The sequence below is a fragment of the Petaurus breviceps genome, unplaced genomic scaffold, assembly GCF_028583685.1.
Source record: "Petaurus breviceps papuanus isolate PSGF00001 unplaced genomic scaffold, PetGlider_PUasm1.0 90847, whole genome shotgun sequence".
Lineage (NCBI taxonomy): Eukaryota > Metazoa > Chordata > Mammalia > Diprotodontia > Petauridae > Petaurus > Petaurus breviceps.
The window spans coordinates 22,445,467-22,462,669 of NW_027187360.1; the positions used below are offsets into that span (position 1 = coordinate 22,445,467).

At 38.1% G+C, this 17,203-nt stretch overlaps 1 protein-coding gene across 3 annotated transcripts in view; it reads left to right on the forward strand.

The window, feature by feature from the left end:
• Nucleotides 1-17,203, forward strand: part of SLC17A9 (solute carrier family 17 member 9) — a 42,125-nt gene that overhangs the window by 10,353 nt on the left and 14,569 nt on the right. For 2 of the 3 annotated variants that reach the window (XM_069072578.1, XM_069072580.1), the window contains exons 2-4: nucleotides 3,950-4,147; nucleotides 5,419-5,561; nucleotides 15,864-15,963. In XM_069072578.1, coding sequence (XP_068928679.1) covers nucleotides 3,950-4,147; nucleotides 5,419-5,561; nucleotides 15,864-15,963 — 441 coding nt within the window. The remainder of the gene's footprint in view (nucleotides 1-3,949; nucleotides 4,148-5,418; nucleotides 5,562-15,863; nucleotides 15,964-17,203) is intronic. The other variant, XM_069072581.1, reaches the window with a different exon arrangement.

Consider the following 17,203-nt stretch of genomic DNA (forward strand, 5'->3'; position numbering starts at 1 on the left):
AGAGAGAGAGAGAGAGAGAGAGAGAGAGAGAGAGAGAGAGAGAGAGAGAGAGAGAGAGAGAGAGAGAGAGTAGTTTGCTTCATTCTGCATTCAGACTCTAGTTCTTTCTCTGGATGTGGATAGTCCTTTTCCATCATGAGTCTTTTGGAGCTGTCTTCTAACCTTGCGTTGCTGAGAGGAGTCCAGTTTATCAAAGTTAGTCATCACAGAAACAATGTGTCTGGAATTGTGTACAAAGTTCTCCTGGTTCTGCTTTCCTCATTCAGCATCAGTTTATATGTCTCTCCAGGTTATTATGAAGTCTGTCTGCTCCTCATTTCTTATAGCACAATAGTATTCCATTGCATTCATATACCGCAACTTGTTTAGCCATTCCCCAATTGATGGACATCCCCCTGGTTTCCAATCATTTGTGAGGCAAATAATTTTAAACAGGGTGCTCTCATTTGAACCAGATCCCACTTAGCTCAGATGAAAACTTAATGAAAAGAGGTGTTCTGTCACCTCTGAACAGGACCTCACACAATGGGGGGCTTTTTATAGATGAAAATAAGAATATAATATATATGTGAACTGAGTTCCCAGTCAGACCTGATGGGCTGGAAACATTCTGCTACCTTATACAGACACGTGGGGTTTGTGTCCAACTGGCCAGCTTGTTTTTTAACCTAACAATCCAGACTGTGTCACTTCATATTTAGATATTTACCTAGTGCTCACAGTGGAATGCATTTGCTAAAGAGCTGTTCTAGTCAGACTAGCTGGGCTTCAAACTGCACACAGCAGGAGGGAGGGTAAGAGTGGGGTGAGAAGGGAGCTGTTGAGACTCAGTAGCAGTTACATGAAAGTTTTCTGACACATATAAAGGGGCAACTTGACAAAGACTTGGTGGAGCCTCTGTTAGAAGAACAGGGACCTCTGAGAAAATACCTTGAGGTCTAAAAGCATAGGTGCCTGTTATTTTGTAAAAGAAAGCCATCCCTTATATGCAATACAATTACTGAACAAGCACTTATTAAGTATCTGCTATATACTAAGTCCCATGCTACACTCTGAGGATGCAAGGACAAAAAAAGAAATAGTCCCTGCCATCAATGAACTTACATTCTATCAAGGAAGACAACATGTACACTTATAAGAATATACTATATAAATATACATACATATATACACACATTTATATTATATCCATGTATGTGCAAAATAAATAAAGGTAGTGTTTTTTTTTTTAATGGCAAACACTAGCAGCAGTAGTGGGAATCAGGAAAGGATAGCTTTGAGCTGAGCTTTGGAGGCAGCTAGGGATTCATAGGTGAGGGCATGGCTGATGCCAAGAATGGTCTAATCTTTGCAAAAGCATTGAAATGGAGGATGGAATGTCATGTGTGAGGAAGAGCACGAAGGTTGATAAGGCTGGGAAGGTGGCTGGGAGCCCAGAAGTGAAGGACTTGAAGGATCATCAGAGTAGTTTGCATTTTATTCTAGAGGTAACAAGATGCCATTGGAGTTTATTGAGCAGGAAAGTGATATGATCAGACTTACACTTTAGAAATATCAGTTTTATTTGTGTGGAAGAGAGATTGGAGTGGGAAGAGGCTTGAAGCAAAAAGACCAAGAAAGAGGTTTTTTGGTAGTAATCCAGTCACGAGATGATGACTTGTAGAGGAGTAGTAGCCATTTGAATAAAGAGAAGGTTATGGATTCAAGAGAAGCTGTGGAGGTAGAATCAAAAATACTTGTTAGGTGATTGATGTGTGGGCTTAAGAGATAGTGAGGAGCTGAATATGGCTCATAGTTTGCAAACCTGTGTGACCAGAAAAATGGTAGTCTCCTCAACAGAAATAAGGAAATTTGGAAGAATGGTGTTTTGTTTGTTTTAAAGCAAGAAAAACAAAGTGAGAAAATTAAACTTCCATTTACACTCAGGTCTCTCGCTGGAAGTGGATAACATTTTTTTTTTTATTATAAGTCCTTTGGAATTGTCTTGGATCATCGTACTAATTGGAATAGCCAAATCTTTCACAACTGATCATCATTGCAACATTGCTGTTACTGTGCACAGTTATCTACCTCTTCTTCTCATGTCACTTTGCGTCAGTTCACATAGTTCTTTATGCTGGTGACACTTAAATCTATTTAGCCATCCCCAACCTCTCTACTAACCCTGAGTCAACAATCTCCTACTGCCTGTTAGACATCCCAAACTGGATGTCTTGTAGACATCTGAAACTCAGCTTATCCAAAAACTTAATTCACTATCTTTCTCCCTCAAACCTATCCCCTTCCAAACTGCCGTGTTACTGACATGGCCATTGCCATCTGCTTTGTCTTCTAAGCTTGAAATCCAGGTGTCATACTCTACTCACTCTCACTCCCTAAATCAATCTGTTTCCAGGGCCTGTCAATTTTAACCTTGGTAACATCCCTCACATACACTGCTACCACCCTGGTACAAGCTCTTATTACCTCACACTTGTTCTATTGCACTGGTCTGCTGCTGGGTCTGCTTGCCACAAGTCTGTCCGCAATCCAGTCCCTCCTCTACCAAGCTGGCAAAGTGATCATCCCTAAAGCAAATATCTAACTGTGTAACCTGTGACAATGTTAGGTATGACTAATATTAGAGTCAGTTTTTTTCCAAATTAAATATTAATCTAGCAAACATTTTTCTAAATGACCTTTTATATTCCCAGCTCTGGATGGGTATTAGAATTACAATACAGAGATGAAACAGTCAGCCTCTATCTTCAAAAAGTGTGATATCTCATCCTCCTCAGCTTTTCAGGTTCAGAGATCAGAATGGCTGGCATTGAACATGGTCTTCCTGCCTTTCAAGTTTAGCACCTTTATCTACCCACTATGTGCTGCTGCCTTTCCAGCTGCTTTGGTCCCTTCCAGCTCTAAATCCTAAGGTCCTATGATTATATTTAATCTTCACAAAACTCCTGGGAAGATTAAGGCAGGGCAGGCAGCATTATCGTCATTGTATTGATAAATAAATTGAGACCCGCAGCACTTAACTTGTTACAATATAGTAAGGTAGTGTCAAAGTCAGGTCCCCTAACTCCTATTTCAATTCTCTTTCCACCATGGTTATAATTGAGAATTTAGTACAGTTATAGTGCTGCCTCTCCTTCTGCAAGAGACTGTTCATCTTCTTTCCAACTAAAAGTTCCTTTAGGTTATTATGAATTCCTTTCTGATTCCCCAAGTTGTGCAAATCAAGGATCATATGAGTTTCATATGACTAACCTTTGTGATCTTCTTGAACAATTTCCCTTTTCCCATAAACAATGAGCCCTTTCCCCCTGGGAACCACTAGTTGTGGCCTTAAGGTTACTTTTCATGGATATATTCTCTTGTTTTTTTTTTGCTTCACAGATTTCCAAAATTTTATATTTTTTCTGACTTCTGTCACCTTCCTTAAAATGGAAATTAAGCATAGCAAGCTCTGGGTTTTCAGTATGGGGGAGGATCCAATGAGTGGTTGCTCCATAAATAATGTCTATTTGATTTGTGATGCATTCTTGACCTAACAAACATGTAAATCTGAAATTTTCATTTTCTCAAAGGGTTTCTTTAAATGGTGCATTTAATAGTTTGCTTATAGACCATTAACTATTTACCCTGACTTTTACTATTTGCCTGATCTGCTTGTGATTTATGATGATAAAGCTTACAGCTCATGTTTTAGGAAACTTGATCTACCAACAGAACCTGTGAAACAACATAAAATAATAGGTAATCCCAGAAGAAATACTTTGTCCTATTTTTTTGTGTCATAGAGATGGTTCTTGGGTTATTTTTTTCATTAATTATTTTAAAGAAAAATATCAGGTGACTTTAATCTTTTATGTCTTATTTTGTGAAAGAGAAAACAATTCAAGTTGTTTTTAATTGGATGAGGTCTCCTAATAATCTGACTCAACTTTCTTGGTGCTTCTCCTAGGCCTGAAAGTCAGATTTGGACTGTGATGTTATTGTTGGGGACATGTCTCCTTTACTGTGCCCGGGTCACCATGCCCATCTGTGCTGTCTCTATGAATGAATATTTTGGCTGGAACAAGAAGCAGTCTGGGATCCTGCTTAGTAGCTTCTTCTGGGGTTACTGCCTAACTCAGATCATAGGAGGCCACCTTGGGGATAGGTGAGTTTGCTTTTTCCCCTTTTGGATGTTCCATTGCTTGGAATCAGATGGCTTTCCTCATTCTGATTCTCCTTCCTCCAAACCTCATTTTCCCCACATTTTTTAGGGAATGAGGACATCTGGAGCTTTGCTTTATTTGGGTTGATATTTATCAAGGTGCAACAAAGGGTTAGGGAACAGAAGTATGTAACAGGAGAGAAAAGGTAGTTTTGACAAGAAGTTTTTTTTTTCCAAGAGAAAAAGTAGTTGTTTTCCTTTTAAACTGTAATGAAAGAGAAAGGATTCCAGGTAAAGACATGTTAGAGAGGCTATCCTCATAATTTAGAGCAATTACAGGTTAAGGGACCAAAGATAGTTTCTTACATCTTGTTAGGGAAGGATATATGAAGTGACCCCAATACATAAAAGGTCAGAAGAGTTGTAGACTCTCTCATTTCCTGATTCACCTCTTCTCTTTATGCTGCAGTCATTTTCTCTTGATTTATTAATCCTCCTCTGAATATTAAACCCCTTCCTTATAGCGAAGGAAATATATATATACTTTTCCTTATCATTTCGCTATGACTGAAAGAATCACAGTTCATCAGATTTCAAATGCTTTTAATGTCATTATTACTTGTATTCATGTTGTATATTATTGTTTTGGTTGTTCTTTGTTGAGATGACTTCCCAGGCTTCCCAGTATATCTCAGATTTCCTCCTATTTGTCATTTCAGCCATGATACCACAGGGCAGAAGGAGGGAAGAGGGGAGAGGGAGGCAGAAAGGGGAAAGGGGAGAAAGAAGAGAGGGAGAGGGGGAGGAAGGTAGGGGGAGGAAGGTAGGAAGAGGGAGAGAGTAAGAGTGAGAAAGAGAAACACAAGCAATGGGAGGGAGAGAAAGAAAAAAAGGGAAGAAGGAAGAGGGAGAGGAGTGGGAGAGAGGGAGAGACAAAAGTGATAGAGAAAAGCAAGATAGAGGAAGAAGAAGGGAGAGAGGATGGGAAGAAAGTGGAAGAGAGGGAGGGAAGAAAAAGGAAAAAGAGGGAGACAGAGAAAGGCAGAGACAGAGAGAGAGACAGAGATGGACAAAAAGACAGACACCAGAGAGAGAAGCAAGAGAATAAAGGAGACAAGAAGGAGAAAAAAGGAGTGGGAGAGAGAGAAGAAAGGAAAGACTGAGAAAGAAGAGAATAAAAAAGATAGAGTGGTCTCCCTCCATTTCTTATTCTTTCTTTGATTGTGCCACCCTCTTTCTCCTCCTATGTAAATTCCATCTCCTTTCCTTTTCAGGATTGGAGGAGACAAGATCATCTTGATCTCAGCCTCAGCCTGGGGCTTCATCACGGCTATCACCCCATTGCTGCTCTCCCACATCAGCAGCGCCCACTTGGTCTTTATGACTTTTTCCCGAATACTCATGGGGTTGTTTCAAGGTGAGTCTCTAAGAGGCAGCTGCTCTTTATTGGTGACTTTTTTTTGTCTCCTTCTCAAAAAACTGCTTTGATCCAAGCAACCAGGCAAAACCTAGACAAAGAGTATACATGTAGATGACTATATTATATCTGTTAATCTATTGCTTTTGTAGTGAACTCTGTACTGTTGGGCACAAATGGGGAATGAATGTATATTGGTAAACAAGTGAGAAAATACCTAAGAATTGCTTTGAAAATTAGCAAGTGCTGTCCAAATATAAGAAATGTTTATTTATTAAAAGATATTTATTTTCCAGTTACATGTCAAAACAATTTTTAACATTGTTTTTTTTAAATTTTGAATTCCACATTCTCTCCCTCCCTTTCTCTCTTTATCTCTTACTATGAAGGCAAACAATTTGATATAGGTTATGCATGTGCAGTCATCCAAAACATATTTCCATATTAATCATATTGCAAAAGAAAACACAAACTCCCCCCCAAAAAACCCTAAGAAAAATAAAGTTTTAAAAAAGTATGCTTTGATCTTCATTCGACACCATCAGTGCTTTTTCTGGAGATGGATAACATTTTTCATCCTAAGTCCTTCAAATTGTCTTAAATCATTGTATTGCTGAGAACAGATAAGTCATTCACAGTTGGTCATCATACAATATTGCTTTTACTGTGTACAGTGTTCTACTGGTTCTGCCCACTTCACTTTGCATCAGTTCACGTAATTCTTCCCTGGTTTTTCTGAAAGCATCCTGTTCATCACTTCTTATAGCACAATAGTACTCCAACACAATGGTAATCATAATCACAATTCATTCAGTATTACCCAATTTATGGATATCCCTTCAATTTCCAATTCTTTGTCACCAAAAAAAGAGTTGCTATAAATATTTTTGTACATATTTTTGTATATTTTGTACATTAAAAAAATCTTTTTGGGATACAGACCTAATAATGGTATTGCTGTGTCAAAGGGTATGAACAATTTTATAGCCCTGTTGTCAGAATTCCATTTTGCTCTCCTGAATGGTTGGATCAGTTCACAACTCCACTGGCAGTGCATTAGTATATCACAATTTTCCCACATCCCCACCATTTTATTTTTCTATCATATTAGCCAATATGATAGGTTTGAAGTGGTATCTCAGAGTTGTTTTATTTTGTATTTCTCTAATCAAGAGTGATAGAGCATTTTTCAAGATGGCTACAGATAGCTTTGATTTCTCTAAAAACTGCCTGTTTATATTCTTTGATCATGTACCAATTGAGAATGACTTATATTCTTATAAATTTAACTCAGTTTTCTATATAGTTGAGAAATGAGACCTTTATCAGAGAAACCTGCTGTAAAAATTTCCTTCCAGTTTTTTGCTTTCCTTCTTATCTTGTCTGCATTGATTTTGTTTGTGCAAAAATTTTAGAATTTAATGTAATCAAAATTATCCATTTTACATCCTGCAATGCTCTCTGTCTTTTGTTTGGTCACAAATTCTTCCCTTATCCATAGATCTGACAGGTAAACAAACTATTCTATGCTCCCTTAATTTGCTTATGATATCGCCATGTATATCTAAATCATGTACCTTTTTTGATCTTATCTTGGTATAAAATGTGATATGTTGTTCTATACCTAGTTTCTGTAAAACTGCTTTCCATATTTCCTAGTAGTTTTTTTTTTAATTTGTCCCAAATGCTTGAATCTTTGTCAAACACTGGATTATTATCATCATTTACTACTGTGTAGTAGGCATAGCAATAAGAGAAGAAAATGTAGCTAATCTATGTCACTGATCCACTACTCTGTTTCTTAGCAAGTACCAGGTTGTTTTTGATGATTACTCTCTTTTAAAATACATTTTAAGAACTGAACAGCTAGGCCACATTCCTTCACATTTTTTCTCTATTGATTTCCTTGATATTCTTGACTTTTTGTTCTTCCAGATGATGTTATTATTTTTTTCTTTCTCTATAAAATAATTTTTTGGTAGTTTGATTGGTATGGCACTGAATAAGTAACTTTTAATTTAGGTAGAGTTGTCATTTTTATTGGATTGGCTCATCACCCATGAGCAACTAATGTTTTTTCCAGTTGTTTAGATTTGGCTTTATTTGTATTAAAAGTGTTTTGAAATTGTGTTCATATAGCTTCTGGGTTTGTCTTGGCAGACAGAATGCCAAGCATTTTATATTGTCTGCAGCTATGTCAGATAGAGTTTCCTTTTTCTATCTCTTCCTGCTGGACTTTGTTGATAATATATAGAAATGCTGATTATTTATGTGAGTTTATTTTACATCCTGCAACTTTACTAAAGTTGTTAATTATTTCAATTAGTTTTTTAGTTGATTCTCCAAGCATTCCATCATATCATCTGCAGAATGATAATTTTGTTTCCTTATTATCTATTTTAATCCCTTTATTTTCTTTTTCTTCTCTTATTGCTATGCCTAGTATTTCTAGTACAATATTGAATATTAGTGGTGATGTGGGCATCCTTCCTTCCCAACCCTGAGTCTTACTGGGAAAGCCTATTACAGATAGCGTTTGCTGATGGTTTTATTATTGATGTGGTCAGTTGTGCTGATAGTTTTCCTAATATTGAACCAGCCCTGCATTCCTGGTATAAATCTCTGATGGTACCATATGATCTTTGTGATATATTGCTCTTATCTCTTTGCTAGTATTTTGTTTAAAATTTTGGGATCAATACTCTTTAAGGAAATTGGTCTATAGTTGTCTTTCTCTGTTTTTGTTCTTCCTGATTTAGCTATCAGCACAATATCTGTGTCATGAAAGAAATTTCTGAAAGGAATTTCGTAGGACTTCTTTGCCTATTTTTCAAATAGTTTATGTAGTATTGGAATTAATTGTTCTTTAAATGTTTGGTAGAATTGACTTGTGAATCCATCTGGTTCTGAGGATTTTTTCTTAGAGACTTCATTGATCACTTGTTCAATTTAAATTTCAATTATTTAAGTATCTTTTCCCTCTTCTGTTAATCTGAACAGTTTATATTTTTGTAAATATTTATCCATTTCACTTAGATGATCAGATTTAATGGCATCAAATTGGATAAAATAGCTCTTAATAATTGCATTAATTTCATCTTCATTGGTGATAAATTCACCCTTTTCATTTTTGATGCTGGTAATTTGATTTTCTTTCTTATAAGTCAAATTAACCAACAATTTATCAATTTTTTTCATAAAGCTAACTCCTAGTTTTATTTAGTTCAATGGTTTCCTTATTTTAAATTTTATTAATCTCTCTCCTTAGATTTTCAGGATTTCCATTTTTTTGTTTAATTAGGGGTTTTAAATTTGTTCTTTTTCTAGTTTTTATTTTCCACTTGCATGCCCAATTCATTGATCTGTTCTTTCTCTATTTTATTGATGTAAGAGTTTATAGAGAAATTTTCTTTTAAATATTGTTTTGGTATCTTGCCTTGTCATTCTCTTTAATGAATTTGTTGTTTTTATGATCTTTGACCCAGTTATTCTTTAGAATTAGATTGTTTAGTTTACAATTAATTTTTATTCTATATTTCTATGATCCTTCATTATGCATTATGATATGAAAAAGACACATTTAATATTTCTGCTCTTCTGCACTTGATTGTGAGGTTTTTGTGCTTCTAAAACATAGCCAGTTTTTGTGTAGGTGCCATGTACCACTGAGGAGAGGCATAATGTTTTTTATTCCCATGTATTTTTCTCCAGAGTTTTATCATATCTAAATTTTCTAAAACTATTCATCTTCTTGCCTTCTTTCTTATTTTTTGGTTAGATTTGTCTAATCCTAAAAGGTGAAAGTTGAGGTCCCACACCAGTATAGTTTTACTGTCTATTTCCTCTTGTAACTCATTTCATTCTTCCTTTAAGAATCTGGATGCTGTACTGTTTAGTACATACATGTTTAGTATCGAGATTACTTTGTTGTCTATGGTACCTTTTACACCTGCTTTTCTCTTTTAATTAAATCTATTTTTGCTTTTTCTTTGTTTGAAATTATAATTGCTGGGGCGGCCAGGTAGCACAGCGAGAAAGAGCACTGGCTCCAGTGTCGGGTCGACCTGGGGATCTAATCCGGGCTCAGACACTTAGCACCCACCCAGAAACACCTGGCCGTGTAACCTTGAGCAAGTTACTTAACCCCAATTGCTTAGGGGCGGCCAGGTGGTTCAGTGAGTAAGAGCACCGGCTCCAGTGTCGGGATGACCTGGGGTTCAAATCTGGGCTCAGATACTTAGCACCACACCCAGAAATAACTGGCCGTGTAACCTTGAACAAGTTACTTAACCCCAGTTGCTTTAAAAAAAAAAGAAATTATAATTGCTACCCCTGCTTTTTACTTTATCTGAAGAATAATCGATTCTGCTCCAGTCCCTTGCTTTTACTCTGTGTGTCTCTCTATTTCAAGTATGTTTCTTCTAAACAATATATTGTAGGATTCTGATTTTTAATCCACTTTGCTGTCTGCTTCTGTTTTGTGGGTGAGTTAATCACATTTACAGTTATGGTTAGTAGCCACCCTCCCCCCCGCCCCCACGACCCATGTTTATCATTCTCTTTCTCATTTTACCCTATCTCTCCTCAAAAGTGTTTACTTCTGACCGCTACCTCCCCAATCCACCCTCTCTTCTATTAGTCTTCTCCCCATTGTCCTCTTTCCCTTTTCTCCCTTAGGGGTAAGATAGATTTCTATACCTGACTGAATACACATGTTATTCTTTGAGTCAATTCTGATGAGAGTAAGGTTCAAGTGTTGCCCATTTCCCCCTCCCCCATCTGTCCCTCCATTGTGAATGTTCTTTCATGCCTCTTTGATGTGGTATTTAACCCCATTCTTGCCTCTCCCTTCCCCTTTCTCACCTCTTAATTTTATTGGGTTTTTTTGGATATCATCCCATCCTAGTTAACTCATACCTATCTATGCCCTCTGTCTATGTATACTTGGATTTAACTGCACTAATAATGATAAAGATTTACAAGTATAATCATCCCACATAGGAATGTAAACAATTTAGTCCCATTTAATCCCTTTCTCTTTCCTGTTTACCTTTTTATACTTCTCTTGAGTCTTATGTTTGAAAGTCACTTTTTTTTTTTAAGCAATCGGGGTTAAGTAACTTGCTCAAGGTTACACGGCCAGTTAATTCTGGGTGTGGTGCTGAGTGTCTGAGCCCGGGATTCGATCTCCAGGTCATCCCAACACTGGAGCCGGTACTCTTACTCGCTGAGACCCCTGGCCGCCCCTGAAAGTCACTTTTTCTATCCAGCTCTTTCTTGTTTTTTCATCAGGAATGCTTAAATGTCCTTTATTTCATTGAATATCCATTTTTCCCCATGAACGATTATGCTCAGTTTTGCTAGATATGTGATTTTTGGTTGTAATCCTAACTTCTTTGCCTTACAGAATACCATATTCTAAAACCTCTGATTTTATAGTGTAGAAGCTGTTAAATTTAGTGTTATACTGACTGTGACTCTACAATGTCTGAATTCTTTCTCTCTGACTGCTTGCAATATATTCTCCTTGACCTGGGAATTATGGAATTTGGATATAATGTTCCTGGGAATTTTCACTTTGGTATCTCTTTTAGGAGGTGATCAGTGGATTATTTCCATTTCTATTTTACCTTCTGGTTCTAGGATATCAGAGCAGTTTTCCTTGATAATTTCTTGAAAGTTGATGTTGAGGCTCTTTTCTTGATCATGGCTTTCAGGTAGTCCAGTCATTCTAACTGATCACTTTTTGATCTTTTTTCCAGGTGAACCATTTTCCCAAAGAGATATTTAAGATTTTCTAATATTTTTTCATTCTTTGGTTTTTAAAAATTGTTTCCTGGTGTCTCATGCAGTCATTAGCTTCCACTTGCCTAGTTTTAATTTTTAAGGATTTATTTTCTTCAGTGAGTTGTTCTTCCTTTTCTATTTGACCAGAGCTATTTTTTAAGAAGCTCTTTTCTGGGGGCAGAGTCAAGATGGCGGAGTAGAAGCAGGACCCCCGCTGCTCCGGCTTCCACCTTCCCCAATTCATGTAAAAAGGGGACTCTAAACAAACTTTGGAGCTGTAGAGCCCACAAAATGACACAGAGAAGCTAACCTCCCACTGAGGACAGCCTGGCAGGCTGGCAGGAATCAGCCAGCGCAGTGCTCTGGGAGCCGAGCCCATCCCCAATGAGGCTTTAGCCCCAGGGCGAGCCTGACCAGCCGCTGGCCAGAGGGACTCCAGATCAGCAGCAGCTGTGGCTGTTTCCAGATTTATCAACACATAGATGTGAAGGACAAAGTGAGAGGTCAGTGCAGTCTGGACTTTGGGACCCAGTAAGAGGGAGTACATCGGCTTTTGCCCCCGGGGCGAGAAGCCGCTGACAGCCAGCCAGTGCCCCGTGGCAGCTTCAGCTCTTGGCCTGCAGAGTGTAGGGGGACCAAGCACCAGACTGAGGGGTAATTGCTCTTGCTTTAACCTTCTTGGATCTGGATTGCAGTCCAACATTAGACTCCTATTTTGGGGACAAAAAGGAGCAAAGCATGGAACAGGAGGAAGACAGTGAAGTCAGAACTCCTGCACCAAAAGCTTCAAAGGAAAATACGAGCTGGTTACAGGCCATAGAAGACCTTAAGAAGCAGATAAGAGAAGTGGAGGAAAAATTGGGAAGAGAAATGAGAACAATGCAAGAAAATTATGAAATGAGAGTCAACAGCCTGACTGAGGAAAATCACACCTTGAAAAATAGACTAACTCAAATGGCAAAAGAGCTCAAAAAGGCAATGTGGAGAAGAATGCCTTAAAAAGCCGAGTTTGCCAGATGGAAAAAGAATCTCAAAAGCTCAATGAGGAGAATCATTGCTTCAGAATTAGATTGGAGCAAATGGAAGCTAATGACTTTATGAGAAATCAAAATGCTGTTAAACAGATCCAAACAAATGAAAGAATAGAAGGCAATGTGAAATATCTAATGGGGAAAACCACTGACCTGGAAAAATAGATCCAGGAGAGATAATTTAAAAATTATTGGACTACCTGAAAGCCGTTATCAAAGTAAGAACCTAGAAATCATCCTCCAGGAAGTTCTCAAAGAAAACTGCCCTAATATTTTAGAACCAGAGGGCAAAATAGAAGTTGAAAGAATCCACCTATCACCTCCTAAAAAAAGATGCCAAGAAGAAAACTCCTAGCAATATTATAGCCAGGTTCTGGAATTCCCAGATTAAGGAGAGAATATTACAAGCAGCCAGGAAGAAACAATTTGAATGTTGTGTAAACACAATCAGGATAACCCAAGATCTGGCAACTTCTACACTGAGGGATCGAAGGGCTTGGAATATGATATTCCGGAGGTCAAAGGAGATGGATTAAAACCAAGAGTCACCTACCCAGCAAAACTGGGTATCATGTTTCAGGGGGAAATATGATCATTCAGTGGAATAGAGGACTTTCAAGCATTCTTGCTGAAAAAACCAGAGTTGAATAGAAAATTTGACATTCAGATACAAAAAGCAAGAGAAGCATGAGAAAGTAAACAGGGAAAAGAAATCATAAGGAACTTATCAAAGTTGAACTATTAACATTCCTACATGGAAAAATAATAATTGTAACTTATGAAACTTTTCTCAGTAATTGAAGGGAATAGAAATACATATGTCTATATATGAGGGTATAAGGACATATGAATACATATGTGAATGTGTATATATGTTTACAGATATACATAGATAGAGGGCACAGGACCAATTTAACAGGAAGGGATGATACTTAAAAGGTGAAATTAAGAGGTGAGAGAGGAATATAATGAGAAGAGATGGGGAGAGACAGAATGGGGTAAACTATGTCATATAGAAGAGGCAAGGGAAAATGGTTACAATGGAGGGGAAGAATAGGAAGGCAAAAGGGAATGGGTCAACCTTATTCCCATTGAATTTGGCTTGAGGAGGGAATGAAATACACACCAAATAGGGTATCTCACCCTCCAGGAGAGTGTGGGGGGGGAAGGGGATGAGAGGGGGATGATAGAAGGGAGGCCAGGCTGGGGGGAGGGAAGTTGGAAGCACCCACTTTTGAAAAGGGATGGGATCAAAGCAGAGAATAGAACAAGTGGGAGGTGGGATAGGAGGGAGGGAAATATAGTCAGTCTTTTACAATATATCTACTATGTTACTGTTTTGCATTAGCCACACATGTACAACCTATACTGAACTGCTTATCTTCCCAGTAAGGGTGGGTGACAAGGGAGGAAGGGAATGAGTCTGGAATTCAAAGTTTTAAAATCAAGTATTCACACGCACACACACACACACACACACACACACACACACACACACACACACACATATATATATATATATATATATATATATACTATTATTAATACTATTTTACATGTAATTGGGAAAAAGATACACAGGGACTGGGGCATAGAGATCCACTGGAAAAGTTGAAAAGGGTATGGGAGAAAATATGGAAGAGAGCAGATTGGAGGAGGGGATATCCTGTGGGACTGCTATTTTGGGGCAGTGGGTAGGGGGAAAATGGGGAGAAAATTTGTAACTCAAAATCTGCTGAAATGAATGATGTAAATCAGAAGTTAATAAAGCATTTGAAAAAAAAGATGCTTTTTTCTTCAGTGAATTTTTATGCTTTTCCCATTTGGCCTATTCTATTTTTTAAAGTGTTATTTTCTTTATTGTTATTGTTATATTACATGTGTGTCACTCCTTTACTAACCTGTTAAGTCTTTTTTTTATGATTGCTTTGTATCACTCTCATTTATTTCCCTGATTTTCCTCTAACTCTCTTATTTGATTTTTAAAATTCTTTTTGAAATCTTTGAGGAATTCTTTTTGGGCCTTAAATCAATTCACATTTTTTTCCTTCAAAGCTTTGCATGCAGCTGCTTTGATTTTCTTGTCTTCTTCTTAGTTTGTGTTTTGATCTTCCCTGTCACTGTAGTAAGTTTCTATGGTCAGGTTCTTTTTGTGTTGTTTGCTCATTTTTTCCAACCTATTTTCTGACTTTAACTTTATGTTAGAGTTGTGTTCTGCTCCCAGGTCACTGTCCTGAACTGTTTTCTAGAGGTTTGTAAGTTTTCAGTTCTTCCAAGGTGTTATGATCTAAGGATAGGTATGGTCACTGTGACCATAAGCATTCTCTTCCAAACTAGAACGATGACTAGGGTCCCTACTCCTACTCCTGCTTTTCCTTGCCTTGGAACTATGATCTGGAACCATATATTATATGACAGAGTACTGCTCCCAGTGCCAGCAGAAGAACTCTTTTTGACCAGTTGTCCAACCCCTTTACAGTCTGTGGGCTGAGAACTTGGGAAGCCAAAATGTATAGACTACTAAGACCTGCTGCTGACTTGCTGGGTGAAGACTTGGCTAGACCGCCCTCCACTCTCACCCCAGTGAGATAGACTTTTCCTGCCAATCTTTAAGTTGTCTTTGGCTGGAAAATTGTTTCACCCCCATTGTTTTGTTGGTTTTTGCCACTCCAGAATTTGTTTTGAGATGTTATTTTAATGTTTTAGGGGAATTTGGCAGAGCTCAGGTAAATCCCTGCTTTTACTCTTCCATCTTGGCTCCACCTCCTATAAGGAATTATTATTATCAAACTTTCTGGTGATTAGAAATAACAATCTCTAACATGTAAAACATTTTTTAATTTACAAAGAACTGTCTCCATATTCTTTTGAGTCTCACAACAGCCTTGGGAGGGAGGCAGACCAGGTATTTATTCACAATCTTCACACAGTCTTACTGAGTACTTCTGTGATATTCTTGATAGCTTTGTCTTTACTTGAAGGCCACAATACCTTAAAGGTTAGAAACTCTGAGTTTCCAGGTACCAGAAAGTCCTCTGATCTTCATGAATTTTTCTTACTTTTCTCAGGACAGGAAATTAAAAAAAGACCTTGGTTGGAATCTTCTACCACTTGCTGACTTTGTGGCCATTAGCAAGTTTTTTAACTACTCTGAGACTGTTTCCTCATCTGTAAAATAGGTATAATAATATATGTAGTACTTACTTTACAGGGTTGTTTTTTTTTTTTTTGTGAAGAACACAATATATGTGCTGTGCAAATTTCCATTGTGGTGGTGGTGGTGGTGGTGATGATGATGATGATTTTAACCATAACCAAAGTGGGGAGCTGGTTAAACCCATCCAGGTGCCCTCCAGGACAAATCATCTAGCCACATTAAATGAATATGTATGTTTGTTGAATGAGTGAGTGAAAGAATGCAGGATTTGGCAGGAAGGCATTAGTTTTTCCCTTTGATTTGATTAGTTTGTCTTTTTTGTCATAGGGGTTTATTTTCCTGCCTTGACAAGCCTGTTGTCTCAGAAAGTCCGAGAGAATGAGCGAGCGTTCACCTATAGCACTGTGGGTGCTGGTTCCCAGTTTGGGTAGGTTCTACTTGCACAGTAATGAGATACTGAGGTTGGGGGGGAGGGCAAAAGGAAAAAAAAAGGAGGATGAGCTCATGCGATCATGTCATGTTCCTCAAGCCAAGAGAACTGCTATTGAATTTGAGCTACAAACGATTCAGCCTCCCACGAATGACATGTGGGAAGAAATACCAGGAACTGTTTGTGGCAGCAAAGGACATCAACACAGGGCACATCTGGATCTCTGGATGACAGGCATCCTGGAGGGCATCATTTCTAGATGTGGAAGCCTGAGGCTGTTGCTCCAGGAGACAAACAGAGACTTGTTCCTGAAACTATTCATGCCCTTTGAAATGCTGTTCCTTTATGCACATTTCCCTCTCTTGGTGTCAGGAGAATTTGGGGGTTTTTTTTGGTTGGCAAATGGTGTGGAGGGGGGACCCTCGCTTCATCTGTCTTTTTTTTTTTTTTATCTGTGCTGAGAGAGATGAGGTAGGTCATTCCCTACTCCCTTTCTTCTTTTCAAATTCCCTCTATAGTTGTCCTAATGCAATTTTGGACAGCAGGTGTTGTGGCACAAATGAGGTAGCAGGACCAAAGGGCATGGAAGATAGACAGAAACACAGACTTCACATGGCTTCTAGTTAGGGTTTAATTTGTTAATTTGTATAATGTCCTCTGCCTCTTTTAGCCACAAACGTTCCCTCCCTACCCCCCCCCCCCCCAACCATGTTGCAGGGGCAGATGGAAAAAGACAGGTGGGTTGGGGGAGGAGAGGTCATTTCTGCATCCTTTTGTTTCTTAGGATACTTTGTTCTGAAGAAACAGAAGGAACATGTAACAATAAAACTACAGAGTTTTTTTGCTATGTTTAAATTTTGTAGTATTTGATACTGACTGCACAGACCTTTGGCTAAAACTTTGAAATTTTTCTTTTAACTTGAAATTGTTCTTGTGTTTTCATGAGAACCTGAGGCAGCACCAAAGCAGCCCAGTGGATTGAGCACTGGCTTGGGAGTTGGGGGTCATGGTTTCTACTGTGAATTCCATGATTAATTCATCTTGAACAAGTGACTTTCTCTCTCTGGGCTTGAGTTTCCTCATCTATTGTTAAGGGTCTGGATGCTGAGATGCTTTCCAGATTCAGCATTCTAAATTTCTGTATTTTACAGATTTTAATAGTGGGAAAGGAAACTCACCTGAGATCTAGTCCAACCTACGTTCAACAAAGAATCCCCTCCCCAAAATACCCAATGAT